Source organism: Rutilus rutilus (genome assembly GCF_951802725.1).
Source record: "Rutilus rutilus genome assembly, chromosome: 7".
Taxonomy (NCBI): Eukaryota; Metazoa; Chordata; class Actinopteri; order Cypriniformes; family Leuciscidae; genus Rutilus; species Rutilus rutilus.
The window spans coordinates 42867689-42887175 of NC_140221.1; the positions used below are offsets into that span (position 1 = coordinate 42867689).

General features: G+C 37.5%; 1 protein-coding gene across 1 annotated transcript; it reads left to right on the forward strand.

The window, feature by feature from the left end:
* The first annotated feature begins 8334 nt into the window (after positions 1-8334).
* Positions 8335-15231, forward strand: tor4ab (torsin family 4, member Ab). The gene is made up of 4 exons (XM_084414564.1): positions 8335-8484; positions 8575-8613; positions 13357-13707; positions 13979-15231. Exons 3-4 carry the CDS (start codon positions 13393-13395, stop codon positions 14792-14794), a joined length of 1131 nt encoding a protein of 376 aa, XP_084270690.1. The 5' UTR covers positions 8335-8484; positions 8575-8613; positions 13357-13392; the 3' UTR covers positions 14795-15231.
* The last annotated feature ends 4256 nt before the right edge of the window (positions 15232-19487 follow it).

Sequence of the window (19487 nt, forward strand, 5' to 3'; positions counted from 1 at the left end):
TACAGTGAGATGATTTTTAATGTACCGTATTAAGGTAAATGTTGGGTTAGATTGATTCACCACTGATTCTTCCAGACAGTTTGGGCGATTGATGTCATAATGCATTGTGACGCTGATGTGACACATCTCTGCCTATGTATTGTCGCAGCTAGTGCTAATATATACGCCAGATGATGTTTAAACTGGCACAAGGACTGCACCCAGACCGGATTACAGTGTGAGACTATTCTTGTGCTTTTGTTCAGCATGTGAACAATGCACAATTGTGCTTTTGCTTTGAACATGTTACATGTTGGTGTAGAAAGAGATTTTGACAAAAGAGTGTGTGAGTGTGTGTGTGTGTGTGTGTGTGTGTCCTTCATCCTTCGTGGGAACTGGCAAGAGTTTTGTCTGCTCCTTATCTTTGTTTTTGTGAAGGTCGTGTTGAGTGCACGTGTGAATTTCTGTATTGTGTGGGTATGAGGGTCGCTGTAATCATCTGTGGCGCACCAAACATAAAGAGTTTATTGATATCCAAGTGCTATAATATTTACCACAGCCAGTACCTTTATATTTACCTTTATAGTGTTTTTAGTTTTTTTCTTACAACTGAGCGGTTTCCGTGTAATAAAAAAAAGCCTTTATTTTCTCTATTGAGAAATTGATTACAGGGTACACTATGTGACTTTTATTGTTCAACATTAATACAGTTTAAATAATCAGTCAATACATTACCAATCCTTCTTCAAAAATGTGTTTTTGTCATAATTCACTATGGTAAGTTTATATTTTAGACCTGTCGGTGTGGTTTTCGCAGGAAATTTGGGCTACTTTGACGTGTGTGGTGTGGGAGTGGCGTATGTTAGCTGTCACAACGAGTGAGAAAGACTAACACGGAGCTTCTAAATGTATCCTGGAAATCCAGAGTTCTCGCGAGAGCACAAGTTGAATTTGCTCAGCGAATTTACTCTAGCATCGAGTGATGGTGCTCATTAACTATGCCCTTGCTGCACCAATCACATCGAGTTATCTGATATAGGCGGGCCAGAGGCGAGTTAAACAGATGACGACAGCGCTGTGACGTCGAAGTCATAAGTAAACATTGCAAGATGGCTATGGATGAACGCCAGTTGCTTGAAACGGCTTTGGCCGCTACAATGAACGAGTTAGACTTGGCTTTTTATCTAAAAGAGGAACAGAAGACGGCGCTCGAAACGTTCCTTTGCAAGAAGGGCGTTTTTGCTGTTTTGCCGACCGGATACGGCAAGAGTCTAATCTACCAGTTAGCTCCGCTGGTAGCTAGGCTTGTTGTGATTGGTCGTAGTGTTATCCAATTACGTGCAGTGAGATTTTCAAATGCATGCTTGGTGCCGCCCCTCGAGCTGGCCGATTTTCATTAGTCGATGCCAGACCATTAATCTTTCAGTAGTTGCAAGTAGGCTAATAATAATGTGGATAGATGCCGTAATGGAAACCGTCCAGAGAAACGTATGGGTCCGAGAACGTTGCCAGCTGTGGTGGGAAAAATGCACATTCTTTACAGAAAATGAATGGTTCTGCAACTTTCGGGTGCGAACTGCGAAGGCAAACATTTCAGTATATTTGCGATGTAGCCTACATGTACTTCGCACTCGACTGTTTCGCAAAACCACACCACTCTCAGTTCCGGAGAGAGGATGGGGAATGATGACAGTGAGTGGGGTTTTGTGTGACGTCCACCTGTGAATGCAGATACGATGGCTGGATTGCGTTTACATTACACTGAGATCCGATCACAATGCGTCCTCGACTACCTCCGAACCTGGACACGCTGATCGGATAACATTCCCATCAGAAGCGCGTTTACACTAGTCTTTTCAATGTGTATGTGGACAACATCCGGATACAGGTCGCATGTTAATGCCAAGTGTAAACGCAGCCAGTGTCTCTGGCAAAAAGAGAACGCGACTGAGCTCGTAATAAAACAAGAATCAACAATGGCTTGGCTTTTCAGAGATGGCGAGAACAGAGGGAATTGAAATGTAAAAGCAACACAGAGATTTTTTTTTTTTTTTTACCTTTATTTAACCAGGAAAAGTCCCATTGAGTTACAGTAGTAACTCAATAACTCAGTAACTCAGTAACTCCCCTCTCCCAGGGAGTCCTGGCCAAGACAGGCGGCCAAAAAGTAAAAAATATATATATACATACATAAAAGACAGGACAAAGATTACACACTACACCACAATTCTCTATACACTATACATACACAAACTAGACATTATACTTAACGTAGTAAAAAGATGTGTTTTTATTACTCAACAGGTGAGTATGGTATTTTATTGAACGGATAAATTTCCACATAGCTCTCTAATAGAGTTCACTGTAAAGCATTATCTATTGTGAAGATCATTGGTTGTTGTAGCCATGCTGGAATTTATTTTCAAGGAAGTACTGTTTCTATTAATAGGTAAAGATAAAGTAACGTCTTTAGATAATCAGTTTGAGATCCTTTCCATCTAAACTGATTATATCTCTAAGTATAAGCCTAATAGTGAATGTTTTAGGAGCAGTATGATAATCATATTCATCTGCACAGTCATGCAGAGCCGAAGCACAACCAAAACAATGTTCTTCTGCCAAATGCATGCAGGTGGAAATGTATCTGTTCAATAAAATACCTAACTCACCTGTTGAGTAATAAAAACACATCTCTGTGTTGCTTTTACAACATTTCGAATCACTTTTTTTTTCTTTCTTTTTTTATCCTTAGAGGGCCAAAAGTTACATAGTGTCCCTTTAAACCTTTCAGATAACATACAAATGTATAAAAGACAAACCTACAATGAGCTCTCAGATTGCAATAATACATGGCAAAAGTCACTGTGAGATCAGAAAGATTTTTGTATGTTTCTGAAAGAAGTGTTTTATGCTCAGGTGCCATCAAAAATACAGTGAAAACAGTAATATTGATATTTGCAAGTTGAGCTAATTGTTTTCTGTTTGGATATCATTTTAAATAATTTGGTAACACTTTATTTTGATGGTCCCTTTTGAATATTCTGTTGACTAAGTTACTTTGCAACTTCATGTTAACTGACTCTCATTAGAGTATTAGTAGACTGTCTGTTTAATATCTAATAACTCTTTATTTTGATGGTCCCTTTTGAATATTCTGTTGACTAAGTAACTTTGCAACTACATGTCAACTTATTCTAACACTAACCCGACTAATACTCTACTAACACTCTAATGAGAGTTAGTAGGCATGTAGGTGCAACGTTACTTATAGTCAACAGAAAGTGTTAAAGGGACCATCAAAATAAAGTGAAGCCATATCATTTATTCCTGTGCTGTTATTCCCATTGCTCCAGCCGTCAGTCAAAGTTTGCAGTGTTCCACTTAACTCAGCACTGCTTAGTTTGATTATTGTTTTTTGAAGACTTTATTGAAGACTTTTGGAAAAAGAAATTAAATCCCTGAATCTTCTGAAAAAGTGGGCTGTTATTGTGCTCTATTGAACCGCAGGAGGAACAAAGAGATATTCAAGTGTATGGAAATGGCATAGAAGTAAGCTTCCTCATATATATCACCACCACTCTTTCAGGCAGATAAAAGAGTCACTCTTGTCTCTCTGAGGTCAAGGTCAATACCATTAACCAAACAAACAAGCAGTGTTACTCACCAGCCCTCCCACATACAGTGAGCTTTCCTGATGGCTCCTCCACACAGGTGAGTAATCAGTCCCTTTCCTTTATCAAATACGAACAGGAAACACTCTCTAGTAAACATACAGTAAACAGTACGATAACTTATGATTTAATGATATATTTGCTTATATTTTTCTGCTTAATATTATATATTAATTAAATGTATTGTTAATTATAATAATTATATAATAAAAATCTATTTACTAACAATAATTTAATTATAATTAAATATATATTGTTTAAATATTATTATTATTATTTTATAAATATTAATAGTGCATGTTATGTTTTAATTGTTGTCTAATAATTATTTATATAAAAAAGCATTAGAATTTGGTTTATAGTTAAAGTTTTGCCCCTACACTATGACCTAAAATACACTCACCTAAAGGATTATTAGGAACACCTGTTCAATTTCTCATTAATGCAATTATCTAATCAACCAATCACATGGCAGTTGCTTCAATGCATTTAGGGGTGTGGTCCTGGTCAAGACAATCTCCTGAACTCCAAACTGAATGTCAGAATGGGAAAGAAAGGTGATTTAAGCAATTTTGAGCGTGGCATGGTTGTTGGTGCCAGACGGGCCGATCTGAGTATTTCACAATCTGCTCAGTTACTGGGATTTTCACGCACAACCATTTCTAGGGTTTACAAAGAATGGTGTGAAAAGGGAAAAACATCCAGTATGCGGCAGTCCTGTGGGCGAAAATGCCTTGTTGATGCTAGAGGTCAGAGGAGAATGGGCCGACTGATTCAAGCTGATAGAAGAGCAACTTTGACTGAAATAACCACTCGTTACAACCGAGGTATGCAGCAAAGCATTTGTGAAGCCACAACACGCACAACCTTGAGGCGGATGGGCTACAACAGCAGAAGACCCCACCGGGTACCACTCATCTCCACTACAAATAGGAAAAAGAGGCTACAATTTGCACGAGCTCACCAAAATTGGACAGTTGAAGACTGGAAAAATGTTGCCTGGTCTGATGAGTCTCGATTTCTGTTGAGACATTCAGATGGTAGAGTCAGAATTTGGCGTAAACAGAATGAGAACATGGATCCATCATGCCTTGTTACCACTGTGCAGGCTGGTGGTGGTGGTGTAATGGTGTGGGGGATGTTTTCTTGGCACACTTTAGGCCCCTTAGTGCCAATTGGGCATCGTTTAAATGCCACGGCCTACCTGAGCACCTACCTGTTTCTGACCATGTCCATCCCTTTATGACCACCATGTACCCATCCTCTGATGGCTACTTCCATCAGGATAATGCACCATGTCACAAAGCTTGAATCATTTCAAATTGGTTTCTTGAACATGACAATGAGTTCACTGTACTAAAATGGCCCCCACAGTCACCAGATCTCAACCCAATAGAGCATCTTTGGGATGTGGTGGAACGGGAGCTTCGTGCCCTGGATGTGCATCCCACAAATCTCCATCAACTGCAAGATGCTATCCTATCAATATGGGCCAACATTTCTAAAGAATGCTTTCAGCACCTTGTTGAATCAGTGCCACGTAGAATTAAGGCAGTTCTGAAGGCGAAAGGGGGTCAAACACAGTATTAGTATGGTGTTCCTAATAATCCTTTAGGTGAGTGTATATATGGTTTGCAATTAATTCAGAACTGCAAATCACAAAAGTGCAAGTTTTTAATGTTTCTATGGAAATAGAAACTTAACGTCCACTCAAGATTGTGACGCAATTGGTCATTTTGTTTTGTGTACAAGCAGACACACAGATGACGAACTTTGTGACAAACATTCCCTGGTGAAAAAAAATATGCTAAGTATACTTGCAGCCAGACTAATTATTACTAAGTACACTTCAAGTGCTTTAATGATTAGTTAACTTGAAGTGTGCTATTTTGAAACAACTAATTTTGTACTAGGTATATTTTACATACAAGTATATTTGGAGTTGTCATTAAATTGTAGTAAAGCATAACTTTAAGTGCATTTAGTGTACTTTTGTGTACTAAATTGGACCAACTTTCAAGTATACTTAGTATACTTTAAGTATATGCCTGTGTAGGGACTAATTACATGCTTGATTAGTGATATTAAAGTGTACTTTATTTGTGTTACATTACGAGTGTCTTTCGAAACATACAAGCAATATACCTATATAGGAGGGACGGGACCAGGAAAGGTCCACGAGCTGGGACTCGAACTCGGGTCTCCTGAAGCACATATCAGCGCACTTGCCCAGAAGGTTATCATGTTGTGATATACTGTATTTGAGTAAAAAGTACAGGCTCATTAATACCTTTGGCTTATTCCAAATACTACAAATTGCATACTTTGTCTTCAATAACAAATGTACATTATTAGACAAATAAAACTTAGCTATAATTTGTACAAAATACTATTGTGTACTATAATGTATTTTGAAAGTATAATTTCAATGCATTGTTACAATGATCATTTCCAGCACACAGTTAAAATATACCTAGAAATATATATTTTAATAAAGTGCAAATAAATACACTTTCAATCGAAAAATTTCACTTCAAGTATATTTTTCTAAAACATATTTTTAGAAAATATACTAAAGTACAATTATTTTAAAGTGTGTTAAAAGTTGTATGGTGAAAATAGGTGATATATATATATATATACTTTTGAATATACTTTTAATATATTTAAAGATAGTATAATTTTTGTTAGTATATTTGCAATGTACTATTGAAAAGGGAATATATTTCAAATACAATAAAGTATACTTTTTTTCACTAGGGTCGCTCAGGTGAAATATCGAGGTTAAATGTGTGGTCTGTTTCTGTCTGGATGCTTGGACTTGGAATAATTACTGTCCATTATTTATTTTGTTAGGAAAGTTGCTCCTCCAGCAAACCTAATTGAATAATTAGTGAATCAGACCTCAAATAATCTCAAATAATACCGCTTTCTGTTCCACCCACAGATCAGTTATGTAAATGTTATGTAGATAATTTGTGAACAATGTAGAAACATGCCAGATGGGTCATTCCTTAAGCATGGTGGCATCTCGTTTATTTATTGATCTGTCCATCCATCCATTCAAAATTGAAGCTCATCTCATGGATAAATAGCGCAATATTCGTCTATTGCGGCTCGAGCGAAACTGGAAGAAAGACAGGCTTCATATTTTTCAGTCTGGTTTTAAACCCCTTCACAGCACTGAGTCTGCTCTTTTAAAAATTCTTGATGACATTTTAAAACCACAGATGCTGGCGATACCATGGCTTTAGTTCTTGAGTTCAGCTTTTGACTTTGTAGATCATAAGATTCTCCTATCTCGGCTAGAACGTTCGATCGGTATCTCAGGTATGGTACTCAAATGGTTCCAGTCTTTCCTACCAAACAGAAGTTTTTCTGTTAGATTAGGTACTCATCTATCTTCTGCGACTCACCTCAATTGTGGGGTACCCCAGGGATCGATTCTGGCACCCCTACTATTCTCATTGTACATGCTTCCTTTGGGATCAATTATGAGTAGATTTGGTGTGTCGTACCATTGTTATGCGGACGACACCCAACTCTACATACCTATAAAACATAATGAAAACACTACATGTAAAAGACTACAAGAACTCAAGCTGTGGCTCACTAACAACTTCAAAACCCAAATCATCCAATTTGGTCCAAATGAGCTCTCTGACAGAAATTGTACCGATCTTGGCACCCTCACACCACACCTCACTTCCAAAGTTAAAAACTTAGGATTTTATCCTGACAGTAGTCTTAAACTGAACAAACAAATTAATGCCACAGCTTTTACCACTTATGCCGGTTAGCCAAAGTCTACAGGCCTTCTGTCGTATGATTGGTAGTTTATACTTTTTATCAAGTAAAAGGCCTTTTAGTGTAATTGAGAATAACTTTTATATTGAAACAACTTAGGTTTACATCATTATCTATACATCTTTTCTTTTTTAAATCATGTTAAACGTGAGTATCAAATCCATCAGGGTTTTGAGGAACGTTTATTTGTTCATCACTCAATCATCATTGCATTATATATTTTGATCATAAAACTAAGCATTTAAATATCATCTTACTGAGACATTATTTAGAGATACAGAGACAACTGGTGTTTATATGCATTTTATGTAGGTATCCACCATAATGTAATAAAGATCTCATTGATTTACATTACAAGCTATGAGAATTTCATCATAGGTTTTGGTCATATAAATATCAGCAACTGCACCATATTACATATGTGTGCAAGTTTTTTTCCCCCTCCTCAAATATGAGCTCCATATTCTCACTATATGAGCCATAAAAGCCTGATGTATCAAATATAATGCACTCAACATTTTGTCTAAAGGTTTCGGACTATTATTTCATATGGCAGGCTTTACAACAGTCATAAATGGCATAGCATCAACGACTGCAAACCAACTTTTGAGAATACAGTGTAACGTTCCTTATATAATAAGTGGAATTAAAAAAAAAAAGTCTTATTTTGGGGGCCTGCGGTCAGAGAGCGGTTATCCATTTTAATTAATTTTGCTCTTTTAAATAGGAAAAGTTGGCCAGTGCAATTGTACAATCACACTGATATAGGCTATTGTATGTGGTTTATGGGACAAGGAAAGGAAATTGTAAAGAGAGATGTGAAGTGACAGTGGGACAAGAGGGTGGAGCTCAAACACAGAGATGGTGCGATGGAAATAGGAGTGAGCAGGTAGTCGAAAGGTGTGCATGTGTGTTTCGAACATCGTCTACTTCATATCAATCATCATCGTCAAAATCGGCATCTTTGAGGACAAGAACCAACGCTCAAGGAGAAGGAAGCAAGCAGACGCCTCATGCAGCTTTGAAGGTCTGTTTTCTGTTTTCTACGATTTTTATTTATTTTTGGTTTAACCTTGTCTGCCGATCATAGACTGTTTTGTTTTTCTCTTTATCACAGTGGTATCGTTGCAGGTGATATCAGACTCATCCATGAAAGGTAAAGGCCCATATTGTGTTTCATATCCATACAATCAGGCAAGTTTAGGCATCTGCTGTTGACAAACAACAAGAACCATAACATGTTTTTGTAATCTCCTCCATTTCTAGATCATTTTTTGTCTCCATATTCATTTTTTACATTAGTGCTTCTATGCAACAGAACCATTTGCATGGTGAAGTTTGCATAACTGCCCTCACAGAGCTGTGTGCAAACAAACACCATTCTCCAGCCATCCCTTGAAAGATGGAAATATACAGTTATGTTTTCATATATGCATCTATAATGGCTTCAGAGTATTTGAACTCTCAAGTCGGACTTAAAGGGTTAGTTCACCCAAAAGTGAAAATTCTGTCATCATTTACTCACCCTCATGTTGTACCAAACCTGTATGACTTTCTTTCTTCTGTTGAACACAAAATAAGATGTTTTGTATAATGTTGGTATTCAAACAGTTGACGGTGGCATTGACTTCCATAGTAGGGGAAGAAAATACCATGGAAGTCAATGGGTTTCGTCAACTGTTTGATTACCAACATTTTTCAGAATATCTTCTTTTGTGTTCAACAGAAGAAATAAACAGATACGGGTTTGGAACAACATGAGTAAATGATGACAGAATTTTCATTTTTGGGAGAACTATCCCTTTAAAAATGTCTGAATGCCATTGCATTAGATAACAAAATATCAGGTGGCATTTATATTTACGGCAGACATCCCAGGTGAATAGGGTAAAACAAAATATACAGCATACTTCCTCATTGATTTCATTAAGAAAAAAAAAAAAAAAGGTGTATGAAGTATACAAACGAGGCAGTGTCTAATCAAATATGCTCTAATTTGCATACATTTCCAGAAAAGAAATCTAAACCTTGAATGAAGTTCAAGTTTCATTGTGCCAACTTCCTTGAGTCAAAGGCTTTTGCAGAAGTGTAGATTTAGATGTGCTATGCTTGTAGATATCTTATTTGATCGGTTTGTTTGTGTTTGAGTTTCTGCTTCTGTAACACCATAATTTACTTTTGGGGTTTAATAAAGTAGTATCATATTGTATTGTATTGTATTATAGAAGGGATTACTGGTATCTCTTTTTATCACTCCATATATCAGAAAACCCTGTCAACAACCAGAAAGAAAAAATATATCACCATGTTTTTAGGAATAAAATGTGTAAAACCAGGAAAATTATATACATGTATGAACAAACCCTTCGGTAAAAACCTTCAGAATGAGTAAATCTGTCATTATGCCTTTTTTTTATATTACCTTTCATGTGTAATATTTGAAAGGTCTGCAAAGTTTGAAAGATCAAAGTTTACAATAAAATAAAGGCCTGGTTTCACAGACTAAGCCAGGATTAGGTTCAATTAGGACATTTAGTTTTTATAAACGTGCCTTAGAAAAAAACATTACTAGTGTGAATCTTGAGACAAAACAATGGCACTGACATTTAATATATGTCAGTGCAAGTTGCTTTCAGTTAAAACAGCTCAAACATGCATTTTAGTCTGGGACCCAAACTTGGGGAAAGTTATTGTCTCCCAAAAGAAAGAATGGACTCTGAACAGCATAAAACAAGTCATCAGTAATCCCAGTCTTACTTCCTGCTCAAATCTATGTAGGTTTTTAACAAATTTGCATAATGCCAGCCTATGGTCTTCATTGGCTGCCCGCGAACATCGTCTACTTTGACCCGCCCTCAATCACTGTAGATGTAGCTGAGGCCTGGAAGAGTTTGGTTCTTGTTGTCGACATATTGAGAAAATGCTGTTTTCCGCTCTACGAAAGCTAATCCACTTTGCTTCACTTCCAAAGGACGAGGACTTGCGCTCGAATTGATCTGGTAAAACCGACGCCATATTTACTGTTCGTTTCACTGTGTATCAAGGGCTGATGAAGCTCCGGACCTGAAATTCAGATATGCTAATGAGCGATTTGTTTCTGAAACACGTTGTAAGCGGTAAACCAATCACAACAGACTGGGACATCTGACCAATCAGTGCAATCCTTTATCGAACTGTTTTAGACACTGTGATAAAAAGGTGATGCTGAAATGTATATTATCAGAACAAGTTTTTTTACCTTAGATGCATGTAAACCTATTTTAGGAGACCTACAAAACTAAATTAGGAACCTTTAAAATAGCACAATAAGCTTACTTTAATTGAGCAGTGCATGAAAAAACAATGTTTTTGCCTATATGGATAGCACATGCATCTGAGCGTAGATCTAGACACTTATCGCAATGACATTCAATGAGCCAGAAATCTCCACTTCAGTAGCGCTTACACCTTTTACGGTTTTAAGTAAGCGTTCTAATACATTTTGAGACCATTATTTAACACACAATTACACACATATACAATGGCATATTGTTATACAGACAGAACCAAAGGCTCTGTCTCTAATTTCAATGCTAGTGTGTTATACATCAACTTCCTGTTTGTGCGTTTTTTTGTAAAACAGACCGGCAGTGTGAGTGTAGACAGTTATGCAAAATCGTAAAAATGTGTCATCTCACACACATCCCTTTCTCTTTCTCTGCCCGGACATGTGGAGCTTAGGATGATGAGCCCAGGATAATACATATGAGAGCACTATGACTAAAACTTTAGAGAGAAATGGATGTGGACTTCCCCTGAATGCATGTATATAGAAACTATCTAGATTGTTTCATTTTCTGAAGAAAATGTGATTACATTTTCTTTTTATTACAAAATGTGAGTGGTGTTGCTCATGCAAAAGATGTCACCATTACATTATGTGTTGTAGGTGATTTCCAGTGCTTTGATGTGCAATTGCCAAGAGGTTCTGAGTAGATTTAGGCCATTGCTACGCTGAAAAAGAACAAATGCCGATATCAGGAAGTAGGAACCTGAGCAGGGCGACATCAAAGAAAATAATAAAACAAAACCCACACTTCAGCTACATCCCATTCCCAATAAACTACCTAACGCAACAAGACAAAGAAAGAAAGAAAAAAGTCTCCAGCATTCAACACGCCCTAATCTACACTAACTGAAAACCCAAAACATACAAGGATGGCACCCGCTCCTTACCTAGTGTGATAACAAGCTTTTTTTTTTTTTTTTTCATTAAAATTCTTAAGTACATCAGTACTTTTTAAGTACCTTCAGGGCATGGTGCCGATGACATTAACCGAATTTTGTAACAATGCGCCAATGCGTTTATAAAATATAGCATTTTACAAAATTCAAAATGGCCATTGTCTAAAATGGCCGATATAGAAAAATTGGGAATCAAATCTTAAGAGACCAGATTCGCGTTCAAAATTTATGAGCACAAATAACCGTTTTTCATATCTCCTGACCACTAGATGGCACTACGCCAAAACTGTGCAGGTACAATCAGGTCATAGTTATAGATAGACACAGTATATATACACATAGATGCCTCAGTAGCGGCTGTTTCTATGGGCCGCTATACGTGAGCTGTCCGCCATATTGGAACGGTCAAAGCCGGTCCGTGAACATTCATAATTAGACGCATGTATGAATATCTATAGCTATATGAAATAGACTTCAGCAGATGATTTTGCTAAAGTAACACAATACAACAAGATGAAGCGGAAGGTGTCAGCTAACACGACAATAAAAAGTTACCATAGTCCATGGAAAAAACGTGTAATAGAGTTAATAGATACAAAAACACAAACCAACACATTCTCACCTGTAAAAGGTAATCCCATTTCTTCGAGAATTTAAATCTCAGCAGTTTTAAATTCCGCAATTTATTCATTCAAATAAATGTAATCTTACCACACTTTATCTCTGTGACTGATTTAAAGGGGACAGAATGCTAGATCTCCCGACCTATAACTGACAAAAATAACCATAATTTTTAGTCTTCCTGTCAAATATTGCTGTATTTCAATGCTGGCAAATGGCCATGGCTTCATGTTGGCCGGTTCTTTGCCTCCATGTCGTGCATTAAAATCGTTTAATGCACAGCTAGCTGTGGATTATCCCTTACTTATAGCCTGTATCAGAAATGTGCTTTTAAAATGAACATAATTTAATATCAGAACTTTCTGATATACTTTGAAAAGCCTCGAATTGTGAAATCCATTTTTGAGCTGCTATTAAAACTTTTAAAAAGCAGTTACTGTAGGTTGATTTGGGGTCGAATTCTCTTTAGAATCGATATGTCTTTAAATTTATGCTTTTCAATTTACATCCACTCTACACACACACATCTCTATTGCTGCCAAATCCAGCCTCTTATTTAGCCTCTCAATCTTAATTACCTCTAATTATCATGCGTTTGCCAAGATACAGCTAAATGTAAGACTGTTCAAAACCAGTCACGCTAACTATCTCGACCTGTAGCAGAACTGCATGAACTTGTGGCTATAAGAAACACGGTCTCTGTGATTCTGCCAAGTAAGTCATGTTCCTGCTTCAACATATTTTATTGATCCTGAAACAACACTCCTGTCTGAAAATGTAGTCCTATCCCTACCCCTAAACCTAACCCTACCCATAAGTTATCCCTAAAATCAGAGGGAAATGATAAGTGAATAACACGTACTCAGCACCTAACCCTGGTTGTAAGCCTAAACTTGGCATAAACTGTAAACGTGTCCCTCAAATCTGATTGGTTGATTGGAATGTTGTTCCAGGATCAACAAAGAAGGCACTGTAAGATTTGGATTAAAGCATTTACCAAGAGAATTAATACAAATATTTAACTATAACATGGTCTTATGTTTGTTTCTCTCAGTATTCCAGACTGGCGGTGGACTGTGAAGGGGTTTCCATGGATGTTCAAGTGGAAAAGGCGAGAGGAGATGAGGAGAAGGAAGTAGGGCAATGCGCGACTATGTTCTCCCCACAGCTGAAAGCCATGATGCGAATCAAGAAAAAGTACCTCAAGAGATCTAATTCAGTCAGGTCAACTAACTCAGTTGTCTCTGATGGGAGTTTGCATCCTAAGAGCCCCCAAACCAGAAAGTCCAAGCGAAGGAAGTCCCGCGTGATGTTCCCTAATGACACTCTGATGTTCAAGCCAAAGATAGAGCGCAGCCGAGCTAAACCTTTCCTAGTGCTCTTTAGCGTGATCGTCTTCGTCCAGGTAATTCTTCCTGTTCTTTTCCTTGGGTGCCATTTCTTTTGTGCCAGAATTGAAAAACACACACTCATTGGATTTGGCACAGGTTTTACGCAGCCCAGCACTGAGAGTGCTGAGAGTACTAATACTCTAATGAGAGTCAGTTGACAAGTAGTTGCAAAGTTACTCATAGTTAGTAGAATTTCCAAAGTGGATCGTCAAAATAAAGTATAACCAAAGCTTTATTAAAGGTGCCTTCCAATTCTTTTTTAAAAATTAGTTCCTGTTCTCCCAGGTCTACAACGCCATTGAGAATCTGGACGACCATGTTGTGAAGTACGATCTTGAGGGTTTGGAGAGGACGTTGCACAGGGAGGTGTTTGGCCAGTCGGAGGCGCTAGAGGAGCTAATGGACCATCTGAACGATTACCTGTCCACTTATGCCCACCAGCAGCCCCTCGTCCTGTCTTTGCACGGGGCGTCTGGCGTCGGGAAGAGCCACCTGGGTCGCCTACTGGTACGGCACTTCCGCTCCGTGGTGGAAGACAAGCTAGTGGTGCATTATTTATCCAAACACCACTGCCCCCAACAGGAAGCAGCGCAGACCTGCGCCTCCGCACTGGCTCGCCGTATAACTGAGGTAGTGACTCGAGCCGAGGAAGAGGAGCAGATTCCCTTCTTCATTCTGGATGAGGTAGAACTAATGCCGCCTCTGCTGCTGGACATCTTGCAGACGTTTCTTCAGTCAGATCAGACGAATGAGTTTCTCAACGTGGTTTACGTTTTCCTCAGCAGTCTGGGGGAAAGAGAGATCTCAGCTCACGTTCTTCAAAACGCCTCCACCGCCGGAGCCCATAAACCGCTCCGACAGGCCTTGTCTCTTGTCCATCCTCTATGGACGGAGTCAGTAGTCGAGCTTATACCTTTTTCCCTGCTGGAGCGGGAACACATCATACAATGCTTTCTAGAGGAAATGACCCTGGAAGGGTTTTACCCCGAACTCAGTCATGTAGATAGGCTGGCGGATGAACTGGCCTATCACAAAGCGGCTGGAAGACAGTATGCAAAAACTGGATGCAAACAAGTAGTGGGAAAAGTTAACCTGCTTTAAGAGATCTGAGTGAGTTCTGTTTGAAAATGTGCACTATTCAGCTAGTTTCAGTTACGCAAATACAGCTCCTATCTAAAGAAAGACCGGACTCTCAAGAACAACTTGCCAAACTTACATTTCAAATACACTACCATTCAAAAGTTTAAGGACAATAAAGAAATTAATATTTTTTTATTCAGCAAGGATGCATTAAAAAAAAGTGACAGTAAAGATATTTATAATGTTACAAAAGACTTCTATATCAAATAAATGCTGTTCTTTTGGACTTTCTATTCTTCAAATTATTTTGGGGGAAAAAAGCTGTAGTGACAAATAAACTTTTTTTTTTTTTTCAAATTATGTGTCTCTGTGAAGTATTTCTCCAAAAAAAGTAACAGAAATATGTAAGGAATTTTTCTGGCTGCTTGGTTGAATAAAAGTATCTTAAAAGAATGTTCAATAATATATTTGTGTCAGAATGTTGATTGCCATAGAAAATAATTTTGATGACCCTCAAGAGCATATGAACAGAGAAATGATTAACAACATAGTTTGTTTTTCTTGTGAAAACATTAAATTGAGATGATGTTGAGATTACAACAAAAGTAAATGGGTGGTATAATGCCCTTTTCACAAGATGTAAAATAAGTCTAAGTTGTCCCCTGAGTGTGTATGTGAAGTTTTAGCTCAAAATACCCCACAGATATTTTTATATAGCATGTTCAAATTGTCACTTTTTGAGGGTGAGCAAAAATGCACCGTTTTTGTGTCTGTCCCTTTAAATGCAAATGAGCTGCTGCTCCCAGCACAGGGGGCGGAGCTTCAACAGCTTGTGTCCTTTTACCTCAAACAGTCATGCACTGAAAATTTCTAAAACTTTTAGCCTTTTATGTTCAAACCAGAGTCAGACAATGATGGAGAGACTAAAGAAGAAGTGACAACATGTAGAATGCAACAGGACATTTCTGAATGGTTAGTTGATGAAATTATGTAGCTTATGCGTAGTTGTCTTCTAGTCATTGATTAGCATATTTTAGGGTTAGTGATGTCACTAACCCGGGAGGAATGTCGTGCAGTCTCTACCAGCCATTTGTTGTAGTCCTTAAAAAGCAAATTCTTTAAAAGATAATATCTCCCTTTGCTTTGAACTTTGAGCGTTGTAACTTTGAGCGTTGTAACTTTGCAGATGTTGTTTATGTTCAAACAGCAACATTACACACTAACTGAAGTTAGAAAAGTGAAATCATAATCAACCACCCCTTTAAGAAAAAAATCCTAGTGCATTGGCCTTTGGGGCTTTCGTATAAATCCTTGTGAGGTGGCACTACTTTTCTCGGCGGATGAACTTGTGAACGAATGTTACTGGTGTGGGTGCAGTTTGTTCAGTGTAAACAGTGCTTTACATTGCTTTCAGGTAAACTTGTGCATATTTTTTTGCTAAAAGTTTAGCAATTTAGCAGCTGTAGCATTACGTCGCCAAGTTGAAAGATTGGATATAACTTCACATAGAACAGGTAAGTGTTTCTATCACACTATGTCTTATGTTAAGTCTTAGGACAACAGGACAACAAACTTACTGTCTGTATGCTTCGCTAAAAACCTTAAGGGAGGAGTGTTTTACCTCATATATACTTCATAGGCTATATATATTTATCTCTTTGTGTTTGAATATATATATATATATATATATACATGCATGCATATAAATGCTATAAATGCATCGATTGCCTCTGTTAATTGTCTTGTGGTCAAAATTGTGATATATGTGTTTGATGGTTTGCACTGCTGTTTTCACTTGATTGATGTTTGGGTTTGTTTCCTTTGCTGTGATTGGCAGGTTGATCTTGATTTCACCCTTGTGTGTTTATGTGTGTGAGACAGAAGCCTGGTTACCACCACAAATAATTTTGGATCCCAATTACACACCCCATACCTGCCTACAGCCTTCTGTCTGAGAATGCTGAACATAACAAATTTCACTTTTAATCACATCAAGACACGGCCGAAAAGTGTCACGCGATCACCTCACATGCACACGCTTTCCATGTGAAATGCCTTCCATTTGGAGAAAATGCCATGAAATATGAGTACCGTTGACTGTAGTAGCAAAGGATTTGCGATATATTAAAAGTTTATATTTAAACATTCACGCTGCAAAACAAGATTATTTTGCTGACCCCACTGACAGTTGTTTTTTCTTGCTTTAAGCAAAAGCTCACTTCATTTTGATACATTTTATGTAGAAAACAAGACCTAATTTTGCTTCTCAAGTACACGTATCTTGATTTAAAATGTTTAGATATTTGCTCTAGAAAAGGAAGAGGAAGAACGTCATCTTTTCCACTTAAAATGATCATTTTAATGCAATCATGGCTTGTTCCATATTTCACACTGTTCATACTTGATCCTGTTTTTTAAGCCTGTTTTTTAGACATGGTTCACTATCTATACCTTTGGCACCGCAATACAGGGTTAGACTTAACCCAGGGTTAAAATCTGTGCAAAACTAACAAGGTTTTTTTTTTTAAGTGCTATAGCAGTTTTAAACACATCTACAGTTCGTTGCATGATTCTGTCAGTTCAGTCTGTTTGACTCAATAAATTGGTTCCTAACTCTTCGAAAGATTCATTTGTGCCAAGTCTCCACGTGGCTTCTTCTTCTTTTTTTTTTCTTTTTTTATGTATTAAGATGATTTGTCAAATATTTAGTTCAATATTCTGGTGTATTGAAAAATCAGAAAAAATATTCAATATTTTATTTATATTTTCAACAGTATTGAAAAATAACTTGATAATTATTAACTTTATTTTTTACTGTACGTTAGTTTTTACATTAGCCATTTTGAATCTGCTTGACTGTTTGATTGAAATAATGGTTCCCCTTTAAAGCAACTTTAATGCTCTAATTCTGCTCCAATTACTTTCAAATTTTTTCACTCCACACTTTCTTTTTGAAAATAACGCACGTGCCATGGGGAAGTTTGATAATATCAGTTGAGACATGCATAATCTTGACAGCTTAATTTACAGACAGTTTAATTATGTGCTTTGAACTTTCTGGTAAATCAGTGTAATTCAAAATAGTTACAAGGGTGGAAAAGGGCACTGGAGATGCTGGAGGAGTCAAATTTACATGTCTCACACAAACTAACAATTCAGTAATGTGGTACAGCAGCGCCACAAACAATTTAGAGAAGTTAGAGTATGCTAAAAAAAAAACATTTTTGTCCTTTGTGTCAAGCATGGAGGTTTGATTTTGTGTCTGATCTCAGTGTTGCTTGCAGCCGTTGTGAACAAAGAGTTAATTTCCGAAGGAAGGTGGAGACCAAGGTCAGTACATTCCTCCGTGGTTCAGCCCAACGCCAGACTAACTTTGCATAGCTTCCAGCAGTTTTACTGCAACAGGATCTTTCAACGCACCAGAACTTTCCACTGCTCCTCTACGGTGGCCTTTATGTGCATTATACAACAGATTTGCACATTTACTGCTTTATTAAATTCATTTGAAATGCAAAGTCGTTTAAAATTGTAGATTGCATCACTGGAAACAGGAGAACGGAGTGAAGCAAGATAAGAACTGACAAAACTTCCTATTAAATCAGGACTGACAAAACTTCCTATTAAATCAGGAACCGAAAACACACTCCTCTGAAAAAAAAAAAAAAAAAAAAAAAACTTGAAATAGGACTCCTGATTTTTGAAGCCAGAGTTTCAGTCAGAGTGACATAAATCACAGGCTTTCTAACATAAATTTGACCTCCGGTGTAGAAATTCAATCAGTTTCCTGCCATACACTTAGAATGAACTCTATATCATTTTACTAAGGCTAGCGTCACTATTATAATTGGTTATACATGGGGTTAGTCACTAACCGTTAGTGATTTCAACAAAGTTTTCATTTTGTAACTCATCCTCCACTGTATGTGCTAGAAAAGTAAATGATTTGAGAATTGGATTTGATTTTCATCTGCCAGACTATAAAACAGTTTTTTTTTTAAAAAACACATTCAATCTTAAAAGCATTGATGGTTCCATGAAGGACCTTTAACATCGATGGAAACTTTCCATTCCACAAAAGGATCTTAATACCAAAAAAATGTTTCTCCTATAGCATCACTGCGAAAACCCCCTTTTGGAACTTTTGAGTGTACTAACACTTAAAGAGGGTCCCAAGCCATATTTAGCAACCTGAATATCATATAGAGACGCAGGGATGGGCTCTTTTAAGTTGGGCCATGAAGCAACCACAGGAACCGCTTCGCAACACACAAAAAAACACTAAGAACACCTTAGCAACTTTGAAGCAATGTCTTGACAACCACAAACAACCCCACAGCAGTGGGGTTTTGCCTGGGCTAGCACCACTTACTTGTTCAAAGAATATGTAAACATCTAGTATGTTTTGTGATTGATCATCTTGAACCAAGCTCATTCTGTTTATATACAGCAGGCTGTTTATAAGACCATGTAGCATAACCAGCTTCTTGACACGGCAGCAGGTACTGCACTTTGAGCTTAAGAAGTACAGTCTGAATATGTGTTTTAAATATATATACATATAATTAATTGGACGATGAAACTGAAACACTGGCCAGTGTAGTGTGAAGGTTTCACGTCTATATATGCGAGGCCTGGTGGCCAGTCATCACTGATTTTACATTCCATCAGTAAGAGTAGAGTGTGAAGGTTAACATCAGAGCAATAGCACAACATA